The sequence below is a fragment of the Mustela nigripes genome, chromosome 16, assembly GCF_022355385.1.
Source record: "Mustela nigripes isolate SB6536 chromosome 16, MUSNIG.SB6536, whole genome shotgun sequence".
Taxonomy (NCBI): Eukaryota; Metazoa; Chordata; class Mammalia; order Carnivora; family Mustelidae; genus Mustela; species Mustela nigripes.
Genome location: NC_081572.1, coordinates 1468081 through 1486161, shown reverse-complemented (window position 1 = coordinate 1486161; position 18081 = coordinate 1468081). Strand labels below are relative to the sequence as shown.

The 18081-nt window shown below is 66.0% G+C and overlaps 2 protein-coding genes across 6 annotated transcripts in view; one reads left to right on the top strand and one right to left on the bottom strand.

Annotated features, from left to right (window-relative positions):
* The first annotated feature begins 124 nt into the window (after positions 1 to 124).
* On the top strand, positions 125 to 2445 carry NDUFAF8 (NADH:ubiquinone oxidoreductase complex assembly factor 8). Of its 2 annotated transcripts, none has more exons than XM_059380713.1 (3): positions 125 to 274; positions 421 to 531; positions 1780 to 2132. In XM_059380713.1, the coding sequence occupies exons 1-3, from the start codon at positions 191 to 193 to the stop codon at positions 1822 to 1824; spliced, it is 240 nt and encodes a 79-aa protein (XP_059236696.1). In that variant the 5' UTR covers positions 125 to 190; the 3' UTR covers positions 1825 to 2132. The 2 variants fall into 2 exon arrangements, with proteins under 2 accessions (XP_059236696.1, XP_059236697.1); XM_059380714.1 differs by lacking the exon at positions 1780 to 2132 and adding an exon at positions 2201 to 2445 and having other exon boundaries at positions 127 to 274.
* Positions 2446 to 4573: 2128 nt separating this feature from the next.
* The window catches only part of SLC38A10 (solute carrier family 38 member 10), a 39619-nt gene continuing 26111 nt past the window's right edge, over positions 4574 to 18081 (bottom strand). The window contains exons 11-17 of one of the 4 annotated variants that reach the window (XM_059379852.1): positions 16623 to 16794; positions 10960 to 11127; positions 10194 to 10649; positions 9483 to 9599; positions 8245 to 8268; positions 6341 to 6502; positions 4574 to 6117 (exon numbers count right to left, since the gene is read on the bottom strand). In XM_059379852.1, the coding sequence (XP_059235835.1) occupies positions 5072 to 6117; positions 6341 to 6502; positions 8245 to 8268; positions 9483 to 9599; positions 10194 to 10649; positions 10960 to 11127; positions 16623 to 16794 (2145 nt within the window). In that variant the 3' untranslated portion in view covers positions 4574 to 5071. The remainder of the gene's footprint in view (positions 6118 to 6340; positions 6503 to 8244; positions 8269 to 9482; positions 9600 to 10193; positions 10650 to 10959; positions 11128 to 16622; positions 16795 to 18081) is intronic. The other 3 variants (XM_059379853.1, XM_059379854.1, XM_059379855.1) reach the window with 3 other exon arrangements.

The following is an 18081-nucleotide window of genomic DNA, read 5'->3' as shown; positions in this document are numbered from 1 at the left end:
GACAGACAAATCCAAGAGCCACTTGCAGAGCTCGGCCAGACCCGACACCGCCCCGGAAAAGGGGCGGGCACTGAAGCCTGGCCAATCAAGAACCGCAGGGGCGGTTGCGGGCGGAAGGCGCGCCTATCGAGCCGCCGGAAGAGGACGGGCCCAAGATGGCGGCGCCCAGAGGTGCCGGGAGGAACCGTTCATGTCGGGGAACGGAGCGGTGTGGGGGCGCGTGCGAAGCCGCCTCCGCGCCTTCCCCGAGCGCCTCGCAGCCTGTGGGGCCGAGGTGAGGAGCTGCCGGGCGGGGCAGTGCCTACGGGACGGGGAGGGCCCGCGCGGGCAGGGCGGTGACCGGCGGGGCGCGGGGTCTGCCCCGGGAGACGGGCGGGCGCGGGGCCTCCGCGATCCTCGCCCGTCCCCGCCCGCCCACAGGCCGCGGCCTACGGCAGGTGCGTGCAGGCGTCCACGGCCCCCGGCGGCCGCCTGACGAAGGATCTGTGCGCGCGGGAGTTCGAGGCCCTGCGGAGCTGCTTCGCCGCCGCGGTAGGTGGGCTCGCCCCGGTCCTCTGCCTCCCCGACCGCCGCTGGGGGCCCGCAGGCCTGCCTTCCCTGGCCGGGCGCCGGACCTCGTGTGCCCGCGCCTGTCGGGGGAGGCGAACGGCAGCCCCCGCGCGCGGATGCCGGTGCGGGGCGCGCGCGGAGAGCGCCTGGAGCCCGTGGTGTCCAGAGGAGCCCCGGGCGCCCCGCACCCGCGGTCTTCGCTTCGCGGGCGCTGAGCGCCGCACGGGTGTGCTGGGCGCGCGGCTGCAGCCCCGAAGCCCGCCAGCGCCCGCGGAGGACGTCGCTGCCCCGACAGCCCCAGGGGCACGCGCAGGTCACTCTGCTGGGCCCCGGAGGGCGCCGTGGTGGCACCCGTCGGCGCCTCTCTTGGTTGGGACTCTGCGCGCTCAGCGGCTCGTCCCTTCTGTTTCCGAGGCGTTTGGTGATCCCAGGGGTCAGGTGGGAGCCGTGAGTCTGAAGGTCACCAGCCCCGCGCGAGGGAAGACCTAGGGCCCGCACGTCTTCCTGAAGGGTGCGGCAGGTCGCGTCGGAGGAGCTGCAGACGCACGCAGGGAGCCGGGCGGGGGGCCAGAGGGCGTGAGGAGGGGCTGCCTGCCTGCCGCGCGTCCTGGGCTGGTGCCCCCTGCGTTGGGTCGGGGTTGGGCCGTGATGTTCTCCGGAGCTGCTGGGGAGAGACCTGGACCACAGACGGGGCAGTTGGGTGAGCAGGAATTAGGGCTGCTGAGGCCATTTCCCAGCATTCCAGGGTCCCCGAGCAGACCGGCTTTCCGCGGCTTGGCCACTCCTCCAGGGAGAGGACAGCGGACAGGGCTCGTGCTGCCTTCCCCGGGGACCTCCCTGTGATCATAACGGCCGCTCGCTCTGGGCTTGTCCTGCCCCCATCCCTGGTCAGCCCTTGTCACCAGTCACAGGTCTGACGTGGGTCATTCATCCAGGGTCCCACCTGTCGTCTCGGTGGCTTCTCGTGGTACAGCCCTCCCCAGAGCACAGGGGTCACTGCTTGGAAGAACTTAGGTGTGAGACGAGGACCGGCCGTGATACTTACAGGTGTTCGGGACGGCCTTCTGTGCTGGGCAGTTCCCCGTTCCAGGCGTCTGCACTCGCCTTTGCTCTGGTCCCGCAGAGGTCCCCACACTCCGTGCCCCACGCTCGGGAGCTGTTCCAGGCGCCAGCGTGACGGAAGAGGACAGGCTCGGGGACTAGTGCCTGACCTGAGTGTTTCTCTCACAGACGTGCCCCTTCTGCCGGACTCCACGGCACTTGGGAGCAGCGTGAGAGGCAGAAAGGGCGGCGGGCTCCCGTCCAGCGCGTCCCGGGAGCCCTGTCTCGGGCGAGTGTTCAGCGCTTGGCTGCAGCCTTCTCTGTAAGCAGCTCTGCTGCCTCAGAGCACCGGCCCGGGGTGTCCGGGCCGCGGCATCTGCACAGGGCCTGGTCCAGGGGGCGTGGCTTTGGGGGCGCCCGTGTGGAGCAGGTGGAACGTGGCCCGTGGCAGCTGGGAGCGCCCACGCCCCCTCCTAGGCATCCCTGTCCCCGGCGCCGGTGGCCAGGCTCTCGGGAAGGTAGTGGCTGCAGACAGCGTTTGGTGGGCGGTTTCCTTACTCCGCAGCCTCATCTCAGTTACCCCGTTCACAGCAAACCCTTTTCCTTCCAGGCCAAGAAGAGCCCGAGGGGAGGCCTTTAGGATGGACGAGCCCGCACGGCACTTCCGTCTGCTGCCCCAGGGAGCAGAGCCCGGCGGCGCCCACGGCCCCAAAGGGCAAACGGCGGAAACACCCGAAGCGCTCAGAGCTGAGAGGACTGGGGCAGGGGGCGAGCTGGTGCTCCTGCGCCGCGCGTGTGAGGGTTCGGGTTAGCGTGAGACCCTGGGAAGCCACAATAAAGAGCAGGCGGACCGCACCAGAGGCTGTTCTGTCGTGTGCACGGAGGACCCTGGGCCGTGGGGACGCGCCGCTCAGGATGGTCACTTTTTGGAGAATTTTCATCTAAAACACCTTACCTGAGCCTGACCGGGGCAGCAGATGCAGCTGCCGCTTTACAGGCCGTGCCAGAGCCAACGTCCAGCCGCCACGAGGGAAAGAGCCATGGGTAGGGAAAGCCACTCAGGCGGTTTTTCTGGACTTGGAAGCAAAAAAGGAGGGGCTGCCCTTCTAGAGGCGCCAGCCAGCCGAGGGAGGGTCTGGCTTAGGAACCCAGCAGCAGTGACACTGTGTGGGGCACCTGTCCTTCCGCAGCCCCCCCAGGTCAGAGCCCGAGCCCTCCGGACAGTCCCCGTCCAGCACCCCAGCCCTGCCACCTGAGAATAAAATCGGGCGCAATCCAGGGATTCCACAGGTCCAGAGCGCTGCCTGCTGGACGCTTGGGGACTGTGCTCCAGGAGCCTGGAGGTCATCTTTCCCTTGGGGTCCACAGCCCCTGGCCTGCCAGAGTCCAGCATCCATGCACTGATGGGGGGCGGTCGCGCCCTGACCCCACACACACCGAGGGCCAGAGCAGGAAGGGGTGGGCCTGGGAGCCCAGCGCTCCTCACCACGACTCTCCTCCCTCCTGTGGCCTTGAGGGTGGGCTTTTCCAGACCCTCACACTCTCCACTCTGACCTTTGGCTGCCTCTTGTGGGGAGCACATGGGTCTCTGCTGGCTCCAAGCCACTTCTGGAACAGTCCTGCCAGGTGCCCTCCTGCCCCCATGTCTCCTAGCTCTAGTCCAACCCGTGTCCCCCTTCAGGCCACACACCCACCCCCCTTCCATGTTCCTTGGCCTTCGTCCTTATTTCCTGACTGAGGGAAATGCCACAAACTGGGGTCTGGATGCAGCCATTCCTGCAGCCCCCTTACCGCACGCAACTCTGTGTGCCTCGCTGCCCCGGGGTCCATCCTCACTCCCACCTACCTCCAGTCGCTGGCCCTGCCCTAGAACAGGAGCCCACAGGCAAGATCCTACCCCAGTCGCCCAGGGCAACTACCCAGCAGGAGGGTCACCCACTGGCGGCTGTGCTTCCGGTGCTCGCCTGGCGCGCTCCCTGCACCTGTCAGTCTTGGCACCCGTGGTCTGGGGTCAGAAGCAAACGACAGTCCCAGCCCCTCCAGCTCCCTGTGATCCTGGCAAGGCGACCTCACCCTGAGGTCCTGGGTCCTTCCCTGAGGGGGTGAACGCTGGGGAGGCTGGGAGAGTGTGTACTGGGACGAAGACCTCAAGTGTCCAGGGGAGCGGGGACTGGGTCCCCCACTCTGAGGAGGACGGGACCTTGCAGATTGCAGGAGGATGGCCTGACGTCCAGAAGACACGAACGTCGGGTCAAGGTAAGAGATCCAGGTAAATGCGTCCAGAAATACACCCCACTCTAAAAAGTGGAGTTCTGACCTCGGGGAAACATCCAGAAGGCGTTTTCCCAGTGAGCAGCGTTTGTTGGCAAGTGTTCTTACCTAAGCACAGGAAGCACCCCAAGACCCACCCCCCTCTCCGGGGCTTTCCGCAGCAGGAGCAGTGTCCGTCGGCTCCAGTCTCCCTAGCACCAGCTCCTGGGGTCAGGAGGAAGCCCCTTGGCCTTTTGGTACTTGTTTCTAGTCGTCAGGCTGTCTGAGGACACGGACTACGATAAACAATGTCATTTCAAAGGCGCAAGGGAAGTCAAGGCCAGAAGCCATGGCTGGAGCTGCCGGGCACCTGTGGTCCTTCACGCGCCCGGGCCCCTCTGGCCAGAGCCCGCCAGCAGCCACACCTGGGGCCCCTGGCAGCGGGGTCTGGAGCGCTCGCTGCCCTCGGAGCGCGAGGCGAGCTGGTGAGAGCCCTGGGCTTGCGGGTGGACAGCCCACCATGGCCACACCTGCCCGCTGGCCTCGGCCAGGGGGGCGACCATCGGCTCTCCCGTTCTTGAAAATGGGACACCACAAACACCCCCCAGCTGCTCGCAGGGCTGTTGGAGGCCTCGCTGCATCGGGCTTCCCCGCCCCCCGAGGTCTGGTCCACAGGCGGCCTCACAACCACCAGCACAGCGGACACCAGCCTCATGGACTGGACACCGGGACGTTTCTAATTTGTAAACAACTTTATGGTTTAGAAAAGCAGAGGGAGCGTGGAGAGCAGAGGGGCTGTGACGGGGGCCGAGGCGGGCACGCAGGCGGGCGGCTCTGACCCTCGAGACACCCGTAGCCATGAAGCTGCGTCCGGCGAGGAGGTGAGCGTGGGCTGAGCTCCCTCCGGTTCTCTGCAACCCTCGCAACGTCTCGCTTGCGACGACTGGAGAAAGCGGGAGCCTGGCGTGCAGCGGGCTCTCACGGCAGCCCCTGTCCGTATCAGGGCCACGCTCCCCAGCCGGCCGCTGCGTCATCCGGGTCCTGCCGAGCTCGGTCACTCGGACAAGCTGAAGATGCGGGACGGAGAAGGCACGGGCCGCCTGGACAGCGAGGCTGCGGTGACAGGCCACTGAGACCCCCAGCCACAGCATGACTCTCACTCTGCACCCATGTGGCCTCTGCACGGCTGGCTGAGACCCACCAACGGAGGACAGCAGCCGCTGGTGGCCGCTCAGGGCTCCTCTGGGGCTCCCACCAGCTGCTTTACCTGGCGGCCGTGGACCACCCACAAGGCACCCCCCGCGGCCTGGTGTAGCTGGGTCTCCAGCGCACGACGGAGGTCATTGACCTGCACGTCCGGGAGAGGGTTAAAGCTGATGATGACCCTGTCCCTTGGGGCCGGGTCCCCGCCTGCCCCAGGAGCCACATCCCGCCGTCTCCTCCTAAGGTCAGAACCGGCCTGGACTTTGAGGTCTCGGTTGGCTTTGGCATGGTCTAGCTTCTGAGCCCCAGGGATGGGCCCCGGATCAGGGTTCTGCCTCCGCTCCGGCTCCTGGACGGCAGTGTCCTCCCCCGGAGCAAGTGCACGGTCCCCGGCGACAGCCCCCTTTCTGGCCTCCAGGTGAGCGCCCTGCTGCCCACCCTGAGTCCCAACAGAAACAGCCCGGTGTTCCAGCTGCCGAATCTCAGCCTGGGCCCCGGGGGCTGCTCCTCCTGACCTGCTGGGCAGGCCTGCGGGTCCCCGGCCTCGGCTCACCGGCTGGGACCTCACATGAGGGTCGCCATTCTCCCTCGCCCCCAGCACATCCGCTTCCTGGGCACTGGCACTGGGGGCCACCTCTTTCCGGGATTTCTTCCTTTCGTGGGAGCTTCTGCCGAAAGTGTCCTGTTCGGGCAGCTCACCAGCAACGGGCTTCTCTGGGCTCTTGGGCCCCTCGGCAGGGTCCGGCACGGGCACCCGCTCCGGCATGCCAGCGCCAGCTGCCTGGGCCACAGCGCCCCGCTGGCCTTCCCTCGGCTCAGCCTGGGCCGCCCGGGGCTCCGTGTCGGCAGCGCCAGGAGGACCCGCTGGAGCTCTGCCTACAGCCGCCTTGGGCTCCGACTTGGGCTCCTCCACGGCGCCCGGGCCGTGGCCCTGGGGCGGAGCGGGGAGACGCCCGGGGGCTCCGAGTGCAAGTTCCACAGGCTGCTGTGGGGGATGGTCCGCGGTCTGCCCCTCCTGGGTCTCCTGCTCCTTCCCTCTGGGCGCCGGCACCCCAGGCTCTGGCTGCGCTTCGGCTGCAAATGAAGTCAGTCGCCAACTGAACCACGGGAGCGAACGGAAGCTACCAACACGGGGCTAGAAAGGTGAACTGGCCGGCAATTAAACACGAGCCAGAACTTTGCCCAGCAGGACCCCCGGCCCCAGAGCCCCAGCCCCGGCCCCACGGAGTCCCCAGGAGACGCCACGGGCAGCCACGCGTTCGGTGATGACCCCCGGCCCGATGGGGCCCTGACTTGCCGTCCTCGCCGTCCTGCCTCTGCTGGCGGATCTCCTTGTGCTGCTCCTCGATCACCGCGAGCAGCTTCTCCTGCTGGTCCAGGAGCCGCTTCTGCTGCACCTGCTGCTCCTTGATCACCTGCAGGAGGACCGCGTGGTCCAGCATCTCCGCCCGGCCGGCTTCTGTGGAGGGGAGAACGCACACTCGGAGCCTGCCCCGTCTGCGCAGGCGCTGGGCCGGGTGGAGGGCAGAGGGACGCGGGGCGCCGGCGCCGGCTTGCCTGGGGGCTCTCCCCGGGATGCCCTTCGCTCGCACGGGCTCGCACGGGCCTGAGGTTTGGACACGCCCAGCAGGGGCCCAGCTGCTCAGATGGCCGCCCCCTGGGACTAGACGCCGAGAGAAGCTACAGGGGAGGTCTGTGCCGTGGGAATGCTGCCGTGCCCTGGGCTGGGGCGCGCCGAGCTACAGACTGCTCTAAAAACAGAATCCCAGAACCGTGAGGAAGTTTCCTCCAAGGTGAGAATTTAGGAAACAAACAGAACGGTCTTTCCCGCAGAGACAAGAAAGAAAGGGACCCTCCGTGAGGCAGAGGCCGGCTGCCGACACCCACAGGGCCCTGACCCCACTCCTGACCACCGCCCGGGAGACTGGCTGCGGGCAGGCGCGGAGGGAGGTGGGCCGGGGGGAGGCCGCGCAGCAGGCGTGCGTCCAAGGACCCGCCCGGCTCCCCATGCCCCCAACCCAGAATGTGGGCCCAGGAAGAGGCCCCGAGTCTGAGCCTGCGGCCGGCTGCGGCCACCTGCGGGAGCACCGGGGAGCTCGGCTTTCGCTACAAAGGCCTCAGCACCAGCGTCTCCTGCGCGCAGCCACGGCGTATGTAGCTGCTACAGCCCGTCCGCCTTGCAACAGGAGGCTGTGGAAGACGACGTGGGCCGCTGGGCTGGGGGGCGGGCGAGCTCTGAAGGAAGGACGCCCTGGGCGTGGCGACGGCTCACATTCCGGCGAGGCTGCACACGCGGACAAGCGAGCCCGTGCTCGCCGACGGTGACCCGTGACCTGCCATGGTAGTGCGGGGTTGGCCTCCCTCCAGCCAGAGGCCCGTGAGGAATTCGCCGAACCAGCTGGCAGGGAGGAGGAGCCACGCGGAGGCCCCTGTGCGGCGGTCCCCACCCCCACCCGGCCCTCCTCCAAACCCCCTAAGGTCATGAAGACACCTGCCTGAGAAAGGCCACATCCTGTGGACAGGACTGGGGCTCCGTGGAGGGAAGTGCGCTGTGCTGTCCCCCACCCCCCAAGGCTCTAGACCAGCCACTTCAGCCATGCGCCTCGCTGTCACTCCGGGTACCCACGGCTCAAAGCCACGTAACAGTCAACGGTATGACGACAGCCCCGCGTGCCGCCCACACGGCCTGTCCCCGGAGCAGGTGCTGGAGGAGCAGCCCCAGCCTGCCCGGCCCCTCGGGGGACCAGCCCGGGACCGATGATGCAGGAGGAGCGAAGCGGTGCCAGGTCAGGTCCAGCCAGAAGCGACATGTGTGGACCAGAGTGGTGACAAGCCGTGCCCATGGACGGAGCCTGTCCCGCCAGGCCCCCGGATGGATGTTAACACGCATGCAAGACACGTTAATCCCAGGCCACGCACACGGAAGAACCTCCATGTAGGCCCTACCCTCGGGGAGGCCTGAAGCCGGCGGCGTGTGCAGACCGCACCCACCGTCCTCCGGGACCGGGGCATTTGTGGGAAGGAGGGAGCGAGGGCATCGGGGGAACCCCAGCTGTGGGGCTAGAGCCGAGCCCGGGGCGGGGGGCGGGCTGCAGCGGCGGCTCCAAGTGAGGCCTGGGGCTGGCCGGCCTGTGCCCTCCCCTTCTCGCATCTCAGACCCCGCGCAGGCCTTCCGCAGGAGCGTGCCCTCCGGGTCCGTACCTGCTACTATCTGTTTGATTTCGGCTGCTCATCCCATTGAGAAGCGCACGGAAGAAAGGCAGAGTAGGAAACCGTGAGAATTGTCTTTTCAGAAAGAAAAAAAATCGAAAGAATCAAACAGGTTTAGGTAACAGGATAAGCACTGGCATCCATGAGCACAGGGAGACAAACTAGACAGGAACCACCACAGGAAACCCCTAGGGCAGCCCCCGGACCCCAGAAAACCTCCAGGGACTCCTGGCTCAGGCCCCTGGCTGCCCCGGGGGCTCAGCAGGCAGCCCCAAGCCCAGTGCTCTGGGCCGGCTGTCCCCGCAGGACCCTCTGGGGGGCCGCTGGGGGGCGCCGCGGGGTGCATGTCACACACGACAGCCCCAGGGCTGTGCCACCGAGATCTACACGCACAGACCCAGGGGAGGCTCAGGGAGAAACGCCCTGGCACGGCTCACGGGGCCCCTCTGCAAACAGACTCGGTGTCCCGGGACGTGGGTGGGGGTGGGGAGGGGCTCTAACCAGGGAGCAGGTGTGCAGAGGCCCCTTGGTCACCAGTGAAATGAGAACAGGAGACCACCAGCCAGGAAGGCTGCCACCAGCCACACTACAGGGGCAGCACCTAATGGGGCGAGGTCACGAGGAGAGGGTTCGCCCCAAAACAGACACAGAGGTCCGAAGGAGGATTAGCCGCTGGAGATAAAAGTGCGCGACAAGCTTTTGTTTCCAGATGGTGCTGGGTGTTCGCTACAGATGGGCACAAACGTCCCCCTAAGTGACGGGTGACACACAGGGGCCGAGGGGAGGCAGGTGGCATCTGTCCTCCCACCTGGGCCGCCGGAAGGGCAGCTCCTAGCTCTAAGCAGTGCCCGGGGGCACAGACACCCCCAGCCGGGGAGCTGACCAGCACGTGCTAGCAACAGTGGCACGGCAGCCCTGAGAGTGCCACCCACGCGAACAGAAAACCCTGTGACAGCACAACAGAGGCTTTTTTAAGGGAAGAAAGAGAGACACAGACTACCTGGGGCGGGGGTACCCAGAGGAAGCTGCTGGGGGGAAAGGGGGTTACTTCGGGTCTTTCCTCACTAGGCAGCCAGCAAGTCCAGAGCCGGGGGTGGGGAGCTCGAACAGCCCCGCCGGGAGGACAGGCACCTGCGTCTCCCCCTCCCCCAGCCCTCGCTGCGGGTCTGGAAGGAAGGGGCAGAGGCTCCGGCCCCGGGGAGGATGCAGCAGGAGAGCGAAGGCCTTACCCTCCAGCTTGCTGCCGGCGTGGCCTCCGGCCTGGCCCTCCGCATCCCTCTGCTCCTGCGGCTCTACCTGCGGCCCGGCCTCGGGGGCCAGCTTCACCGGGAGGGCGGCCTTCCCACCTGCACACACGGAGAGGCGGGAGGTTTGCAGAGAGCTCAGGAGGACGCGGTGGGTGGGGCAGGTGGGGGCAGAAGGCGGGGGGGGGAGGGGGGGGGGGGTGGCTTCCAAAAACTAGCCTCCGCGTCACCCCCTCTGTCAGCAGTTTCTGTCCGCCCTGATGACGGCCGGCCAAGTAATGAAAACACATTCAACGATCTCGCGGGCTGGTGGCAGCGAGCCAGCGTTAACCACTTTGCCAATTAACATGCGAGAGCCGGCCTGGCCGCGCCGCACGGCCCTGAACGGCGCGGCACCTGTCAAGCGTCCCCCGCGAGGGCCCAGACGCACGGACAGCGCGCCGCCTAACACTCGAAGGTCCGGCAAGCAACTGCGTGACAGATACCCCGGGAGCTGTCACATCACCAGACTCTGGGCTTCCCCAGGGGCTGCGGAAGGGGCCGCTGCTCTCGCGCGTCCGCGTGCTGACCTGGGCAGCCGAGCGGGAGTGTGGGCAGGAGGAGGCCCGCCCACCCGGCCTCTCCTGCCCCCCCCCCCCCCCCCGGGGCTCCTCTTAGGGAGAGCAGTTTGCCAAGGCAAGCGCAGCCGACACCCACCGGGCTCACTCTTGTCCACCAGCTTGCCCGCGGCGCCTGCAGCCCAGCCCGGCAGCGGGACCCCGCCGGCTCTCTCCGCCGCACCAGCTGCTGGGGCGTCCTGCCCCTCGGGTGGCACTGCCTGGGGCCCTGGCTGCAGACCCCCGTCGCCTGGCCCCTGGTCCTCCTTCACGGGCTCGATAGCTGGCTGACCATTGCCTTCTGGAACCTTCCAGGGGTCTTCAGGGAGACCCCCTGCTACCTCTAAGACCTGGTCCTGTCTCGGTCTCTCTCTTTCCGAATCTGGCAGAGGCAGTGCCATCTGAGCCTTGCCCCCTGGAGCCTTCTCCTCCTCGTGCTTGGACGAACGCTCATTCTCCGCTGGCTCTTCTCGGTCTTCACCTTCGTCCACTACCACCTTGTCATGAGGGACAGGGGGCTCGTGGCGGTGGGCCTCGCCCATTGGTGCTGCCACACCTGGAGGGAGACAGACACATCATGGAGCAAGCAGGTTGGGGTGGCCCGGCTCTCCTTCCCCAGAGCGTGAGCTGCGTCCCAGTGCCCAACGGTGTGAGGCAGGCTGGCAAGTGCCGCCTCCCACAGACCGGACTTTTGCCTGAGCACGGAGGCTACCCGTAGAGAATTACAACGGGGCAGCTGCAAGCCAGCTGGCGGGGGCGGGGCCCCCATCTGAGTCGCCCCTGAGTCACAGAAGGAAGGAGGCAGAAAGGACCAGAACTCAGGCAGGCCCCTCCTCCGCCGCCCACCACCGCCGCCCGCCGCCCACCTCGGCCCGGCCGGTCCAGCTGCGCCTCCTCCTGCTTCTCCTTGGCACCTTCCCTCTGGGGTGCGTCCACGGGGCCCTTAATCTGGGCCTGCTCCGTCTCATCTTTCTCATTGGGCAGCTTCGGCTTATCTCGGCCGTCCGCGGCCGTGTCCACGCCTGGATTCAGGCCTGCAAGCAGAGCGCGGCTCACTGCGCAGTTTCCACAAGGCCACGCCGCACCCCCCAACCCCACACAGGGACTGGGCGGTTGTCCCTAGATTGTAATCACGTTTCCTAGTCGGATGGCAGAGCCTAAGCAGTTATTTTTTTCCTGCTCAATCATTAGCAGCTAAGTAGCACAGAAAACTGTCATTTTTCATGTGCATTCATAACAAAAATATGTCAAAATGCAATTTACACCTAACTGGGTGCAAAAGAGCACCGCGCTGCGGAATACCGGCCGTCACCACCAGAGGGCAGCACGAACCCGCGGATTGCGCCAGGACAGGGCGGCAGCCTGGGGCAGGCATCTGCCCAGGGTCCCCCCCTTCTCTGGGACAACCAGCCTGCCACACCTCAAAGTGCAGCCCCGCTGCTTGGTGGCGCTGGGAGGTGCTCGGGGAGGGAACGCCGCTGGGAACGCTCATCGCCAACAGGGAAGACCGAAGACCGCCACGGGCAGAGCCTGCGCACGACGCCTCCCCTGCCCCCAAGTGCCACGCCTGTCCACACCTGTCCCCACACAGTCCTGTGCAATAGCTCACCCGCATGGCAACCGGGGGCCCCCGCAGAACCGAAACAGAGCCTGTTAGGAAGCGGCTGCCATTAAAAAATTGGCAAATGGGGCAAAAACTAAATATCCTGGGAAAAGAAACTAAAAATCCATCATTTTACCCTAGAGGTTGGAAGCACATTCTTGTTCCCCATCACAGGACATGAGCTGCCCAGAGAAGGGCTGACTACTGCCCTCCACGGGCAGCAGGGCTGCTGGCGGGAGGTGAGGCTGGGGCGGGGGGCGGGGGGGGGGGGGGTGTCATGGTGTCCTGTCCGGACAGGGCCCTGCTGGTCCCAAAGGAGAGGAAATTATTATGCAGCCCGGGACCTGTGAGCCCGGGGCAGTGCCCTCACCATGTGGGCGCCAGGAGGCAGCTGGGACAGTGCCCTCACCAGACCAGTGCAGGGACGGGGCCCTGCCAGGTGGCGGGCTCGCAGGCAGACTCTGGACTCTACAGTTGAACCAAGGGGCTGGTAACAGTAAGCGGGTGACCATCGCTTGAGCGGATGAAAACACCCTGGTCTCTGTCACACAATTCACCCCTTCCCAGAGGCCCTATGCTCCAACAGGAGTCACCATAAATCAAGGCATCTATCTCATGGATCACAAAGTTAAAAAAAAGGTCTGTTGGGGCGCTTGGGTAGCTCCGTCAGTTAAGCGGCTGCCTGTGGCTAGGGTCACAGTCCCAGGGTCCTAGGATCGAGCCCCGCATCAGGCACCCTGCTCAGCGGAGAGTCTGCTCCTCCCTCTGCTGCTCCTCTGCCTGCTCCTGCTCTCTCTCTGATGAACAAAATCTTTAAAAAACAAAAAGGGCCAGAAAAGAAAGGAAAAACACAAGAAAAGAAAACAAGCTGCTAAGCCATCACAAGACCAAGTCACCTACGTGTGGCCCTGTCTCAGCAGGAACCAAGGCAAGTCCCCCATGAGAGCAGGGGCAGCCTGATGGGCTGGGCTGAGGGGGACCCCCGTATGCACGGCAAGATGGCGGGGACCTGAAGCGGCGAGGAGTCTCCCGCCAGGGCCCTCGGACAGAGCTGTGGGGGCACCCGGCTTCACAGCAAGGCCAAGGTGCCTTGGGGCTCCCGCACCCCCAGCCGCTGGCACCCGGCCTCCGGCCTCCAGCATCCCGGTCCACAGCAACGACCAGCACACCCCGGGCGGGAACTGGGCTCTCGGCCGCAGACAGCCGGCAATGCCTCCCGGCATAGCGAACCAAACACGACCCCCAGAAAGAGGGACAGAGGAGCTGACCACACCCAGCAGGCAGCTAGGGCCGCGCGGACAGGCCCAGAGCAGATGGGCACCTCGGCGTCCCCAGCAGTCAGCGGTCACCTCGCTCACCTTCAGGGTCATCGCTGGGTCCCAGCAACCAGAGAATGACCCAGGAAAGACCCAGGACAGTTCCGGGTCCGTGCCTCATTCTGCCAGGCGGTGGGAGACCCTGCCAGGGGCGGATCTGGCTTTCAGAAGCACCAGGCCGCATGGTGACAAGGGACCTACTCACCCGCCTGATGGAGCGAGAGGCTGGAAGCGCCCTAAGACAGGCCACGGATGGTTCTCCGCCAGGCTCTCCTTTCCAGGGCCCGGCATGGGGATCAAGTCCACAATTCCACCTCAGCGGGACAGACCCTGTGCTCTGCGCTGTCTTTGGAATCGGGGATGCGACAGCGGCGGCGGGGGTCGGGGGGGTCACAACCTCTACACCAAGGACGTCTGCACTTGAACACCTGGGCTAGAGGCGACTGCTGTGGGCGGCCGGCATCGAGCAGCCTCTCTCCGGAGACCCAGGGCACAGTTAAGTCAGCAAGCACCCAAACAAAGGGACTGCTCCTATCACACCTGAGCCCACAGATGGGTACGTGTCACCCGGAGAAACCCCGATTCAGGAGACATGTGGGAGCCCAGGGCCATGCACTTGTAAGGCAAGAGCCAAGAGCCAGGCCTGGCCCTTAAGTGACTTTCCTGACCCTCAAGGTGGCCATGAGAATGGGCCGGGGCGTGCAGACTCCTGAAGCCCGCTCTGCCGGCCGTGGCTGGCACGGGCAGGCATGACCGCTGTACCCTCGCATCTTCCCAAGCACACAGGAGTCACCTTGGCTCCCCAGACCCGAGCGTCCCAACCAAGGGGCCACGGTGGCCTGAGCCTCACTCTTCACGGTCCTCTAGAGCCGGCAGGGCTCCCCACAGGCAGAGGAGGTGAGCTGCTCCCCGAGGGCCTCCGAGGGCGGGTCGGGGTCACTCAGGGCTGCACGTGGGAGACAGCGGCCTCCCTGCCCCAGGCGGCGGTGTGGCTGAGCTGACCGAGTCACCTGGGAGGGCCTGAGGAACACGCAGTGAGTGGGTCAGGTGCCGCAGCACAGCGGCCGGTGAAAGCCCCTGTCGGCGGAGACTGGGAGGGCTGTGGTGGGACCGTCTGCCCCAGCTGCGGAGAGCCGAGCGCCGGGCCCGTCCCTCACACACGGCCTGGCACCTGTTGCAGAATGTGCACACGTTCCCGCCCGCGTGCAGGGCTGAGTCCTCGGGAGAGCGAGTACAGGGCAGGGGACCCTGCGGTGAGCTCTCACGCAGGCCTGTGGTCACCCTCAGCCACCTGCACCTACAGTCACAGCCAAGCTGCTGCCCCAGCCTTTAGCCTGCGCTGGCCTGACCAGAGCCTCCGTCCTGGTCCTCTGGGGCTTCTCCCCACAGAGCAGAGCCCGCACCCCTGCAGGGTGGCCAAGGGGCAGCGCGCGCACCATGGGTGCTCTGATACCATGACACGGGCTGCGGGCATGGGGTGGGCACGCTGCGGGGGAAGGGGGAGAGGGGATGGGGCCGCATGCAGAGGAAGGAGCCAAGCATGTTCTAGAACCCGACCTGACCCACCAGGCCCTGTGGGGCGCGCTCAGATAGGAGAGAAATGGTCTAATTAGCCTTTTTAACAGAGAATTGCCTCACAGGGCCCAGCAACCTCTTTCCTCCACGCTTGCCGCTGCTCACCACCCCAGCAAGCACGCGTCCTGGGCTCCGCTCTCCAAGAGTGCCAGCCATGGGTCCCAGTCCGTGTCCCCGGCAGGGCAGGATTGCCACCGTCTGTCCCGGGGCCGGCTCCGGCTCTAAGGAAACCTGCACGGCTCTGGCCTCGGCACCACCAGAGAGACCAGTAAAGCCCCACTCCAGGCCAACAGGCCGAAGTGTGACAGGCGCGCACACGGCGCAGGCCCCAGCAGCCCCGGCTCTGCTTCAACGAGGCAACCCATCAATTACGGGGGACACCAGGGGCGAGAAGAACGGAGAACGCGCTAACAACAAACGGCATGTGGTTCTGAGGGGGCCATGTGTTTTGTTACAGGCTCGTGGAAGCAATGGAAACCAGATGTGGCCGCGGCGGGCTCCAGGTGAGCTCGCGGCCCGGCTCCGCGACAGGCCGCAGCTGCTGGCACAGGCCGCGGACCGCGGGTGCGTACTGGAGGGGGGACAGGCAGCCCGGAGCCAACCAATGCCAGGAAATCCACGGCCGGCCGAGGTCAGCGGCACCCGAGTCCACCTCGGCCGCAGCCATCCATGAAGCACACAAGGCCGAGATGCCCGGCGGTGAGGGACCCAGCAGGGGCTGGTGCAGGACACCTGTGTCCCTCTCCAAGGGGACTTCCTCCATCCTAACTGCCAAATCCATGCAACTTGGCGCAGGACGCTCAGATGGCTTCTGACCACTCTGATCTGTTTCTCTGGGGAACCCCGCCATTCCCCAGGGCCCTCTCCGCCATTCCCCAGGGACCCCCAAAAGGGGAATCTTTCTGCCAGCCCGTCCTCCCAAGAAGACAAAAAAGAGCACGGCCTGCTCCTCCGAGCCCCAGGAGAGACTGTGCCCCCCGGGGAGGCTGTGGGGGGCATGGACACCAGCTAGGGGCTTTCTAAGCCCGGGGACAAAGACAGCAACAAATCTAAGGGCCACATGCCTTCCACGGCTGGCAGCCTAGCTGCCCAGGACCTAGAGCAAGTTCAACTCTCTTGCCAGGCTTTTGGGACCTTTTGTCGATCATGGTAGGCAGGGAGACCAGGCTCCTACTAGGGCAGGCACTCCTTAGCCATCACCAGCAAAAGACACCCAAAACCCAGGGGCAAACAGCACTGCTGCCCCCGAGGGGCCTCTCCCAGAAGGGCAGGCCGGGCAGCAGCCGGGCAGAGCACGATCCGCGGTGGGGGTCTATTGCGGGGGAGGGATCAGACATACGCGGACACACCAGGAGTGTGAACACCTAAAACCCAACCTTCGTCGAGCAGAAGCCCCAGATTGAAGCGCACCCCTCCCCCCAGCACCCAAGCCTGATGCTACTCAGCGGCTGGGCGTGAAGGCTGAGGAAGCCCTCCCCGCACCCCTGCCAGCTCTGCCTGGGACCGCCAGAGGCTCCAAGAAAACTCTCTTCTCCCACCGACTCGGGACACGATGGAGCCCCTTCTGCAGCCCAGAAAGCCACGCTCAGAAGCCACCCCGCACCCCGGAGAGAGCAAAGCCACGGGTGGGCCATGGAGCTTACGGCAGCAGGCCTTCTGAGCCGGCCTGCAGCTATAGAAGGCCGCGCGGGCCACCCCTCCCCACGGGCCGGTGGACCAGCAGCAAGCGGGGGCCGTCAAACAAAGCCATGGGGCATCGCTGACCTTGTCCAAGCAACACCTCATCCCCAAACCAGAGCAAGCCAACCTGACAACACGCACACACCTGCTTACCTGTCAGCGCGCCTTGCGGCGGGCTCTGAGCTCTCCATCCTGCTGTCCCGCACAGGCAGGCAGCCGTTCCCGGCCCTACTCGACCAGCCAAACGGGACCAGAGTGGGGGAGACAGCTGGGAAGTACCGCTCACGCACCGTGACCCTGAGACGGCCCTGCGGGGGCGCCTCAGGAAAGCTGCAGGGCTGGGGCGTGTGCATACCTGGACGTTGCGTACCTGGGAGCCGAGCCGCCTCTGCCTTTACGATGCCCTCGGCCTCTTCAATCCGGCCGGCTGGGGCTTCCTCGGCCAAGTCCACGGGGGCGTCCTCGCTCACGGACAGGGTCGTGTGCGTGCCAACCACCAGGACACCCAGGCCAACCCAGAACACCAGCTGGACAAGACAAAGACCCAAGGGTCAAAGGGGTCGGGCGATCCCTGCAGCCCTGCCCCACGTAGGGGAGGAAGGGGCAGGAGGGCACAGCGCAGAGCGGGAGGCCGTGGTCCTGCTGGCCGGCCTGCCCCCATGCTGGCCGCTAGGAGGTGGGGGTCCCTAACTAGCCAACGTGACCGACTCATCGGCCCAACCTGCCAGAGCCAGGCCGGCCCCGAAGGAAGGGGCAGGCTCTCTGCAAAGAGTAGACCCCCGCAACCACCGGCCAGGCCTCCTGGAGAGTAGGAGCTGGACCTGCCGACACCTGTGGCTGCCGAGGTAGGGCTTCCTGATGGCTCCGCCCAGAAGAGGAAGAATCTCAGGGCAGTGCCCTCCCCTAAGGGGGCACTTCAGCCTCCCACGTGTCACCCGACAGCTGTGCAGCAGGCCCAGGGCGCAGTCGGTCTGCCTCCCATGTGGTCCTGCGCGGGCCACGCCTGGAGCCACCGGCACAGAGGGGGAGGCGGCTCCCCACCCACCTTGAGCAGTGGGTGCCCAGTGCGGCTGCCCAGTGAGTCGTGCTGCCCATGCTGCTGCCTGCCGAGGGTCCTCGCCCCTGGGCCCATCCCTCCCATGAGGGAGCCAGGCAGGTCACAAACGCAGCTCAGAGATTTGGGAGGACCAAGCCTGCCCTGCGTGACTCCGTCCCCTCCCGCAATGTCTCTGTGAAGACATGCACACGCTGGCCCGATGCGTGCCATTATCTCTGCGGCTACTTCTGCCCCGCCTGCGCCCGGCCTGCCAGGCTGTCCCCACGGAGCAGGGACTCCTGGTCCTGTGGAGTCTGCAGAACGTCCCCCTGCCAGGCCACCTGCCCCAAGAGCCAGGGAGACCCTGCCGCTCACCCCATGCAGTCTCAGAGCCAGGATTCAAACTTTTTTCCCAAAGTCATGTTGACTTTAAAATGGACCAGTTAAAAAAAAAACCAGTGAGCCCTCCCTGGGGCAAACCAGCCGGAGAAGGGGCGCTCCTCAGAGGAACAGCCTCCACTCACAAAGACGGGCGAGGCCGGGGGACAAAGCCTGCAGGACGTGTCCATTTCTGCGCAGCCGCTCCGCAAACACTGTGCTGCCCCAGCGCTCACAGAGGCCGAGGACAGGCCGTTCTCCCGAGGCCGGCCACACGTCAGGGAGGCCCTGGGGTGCCCCTCCAGCCTGCCACGGCTGGTGCAACAGGGTTACCCAAGGTTCGCAGCGAGATCTGGGAAGCCAACGCGGCATCCGCAGACTCCACACCGCGCAGCACGGG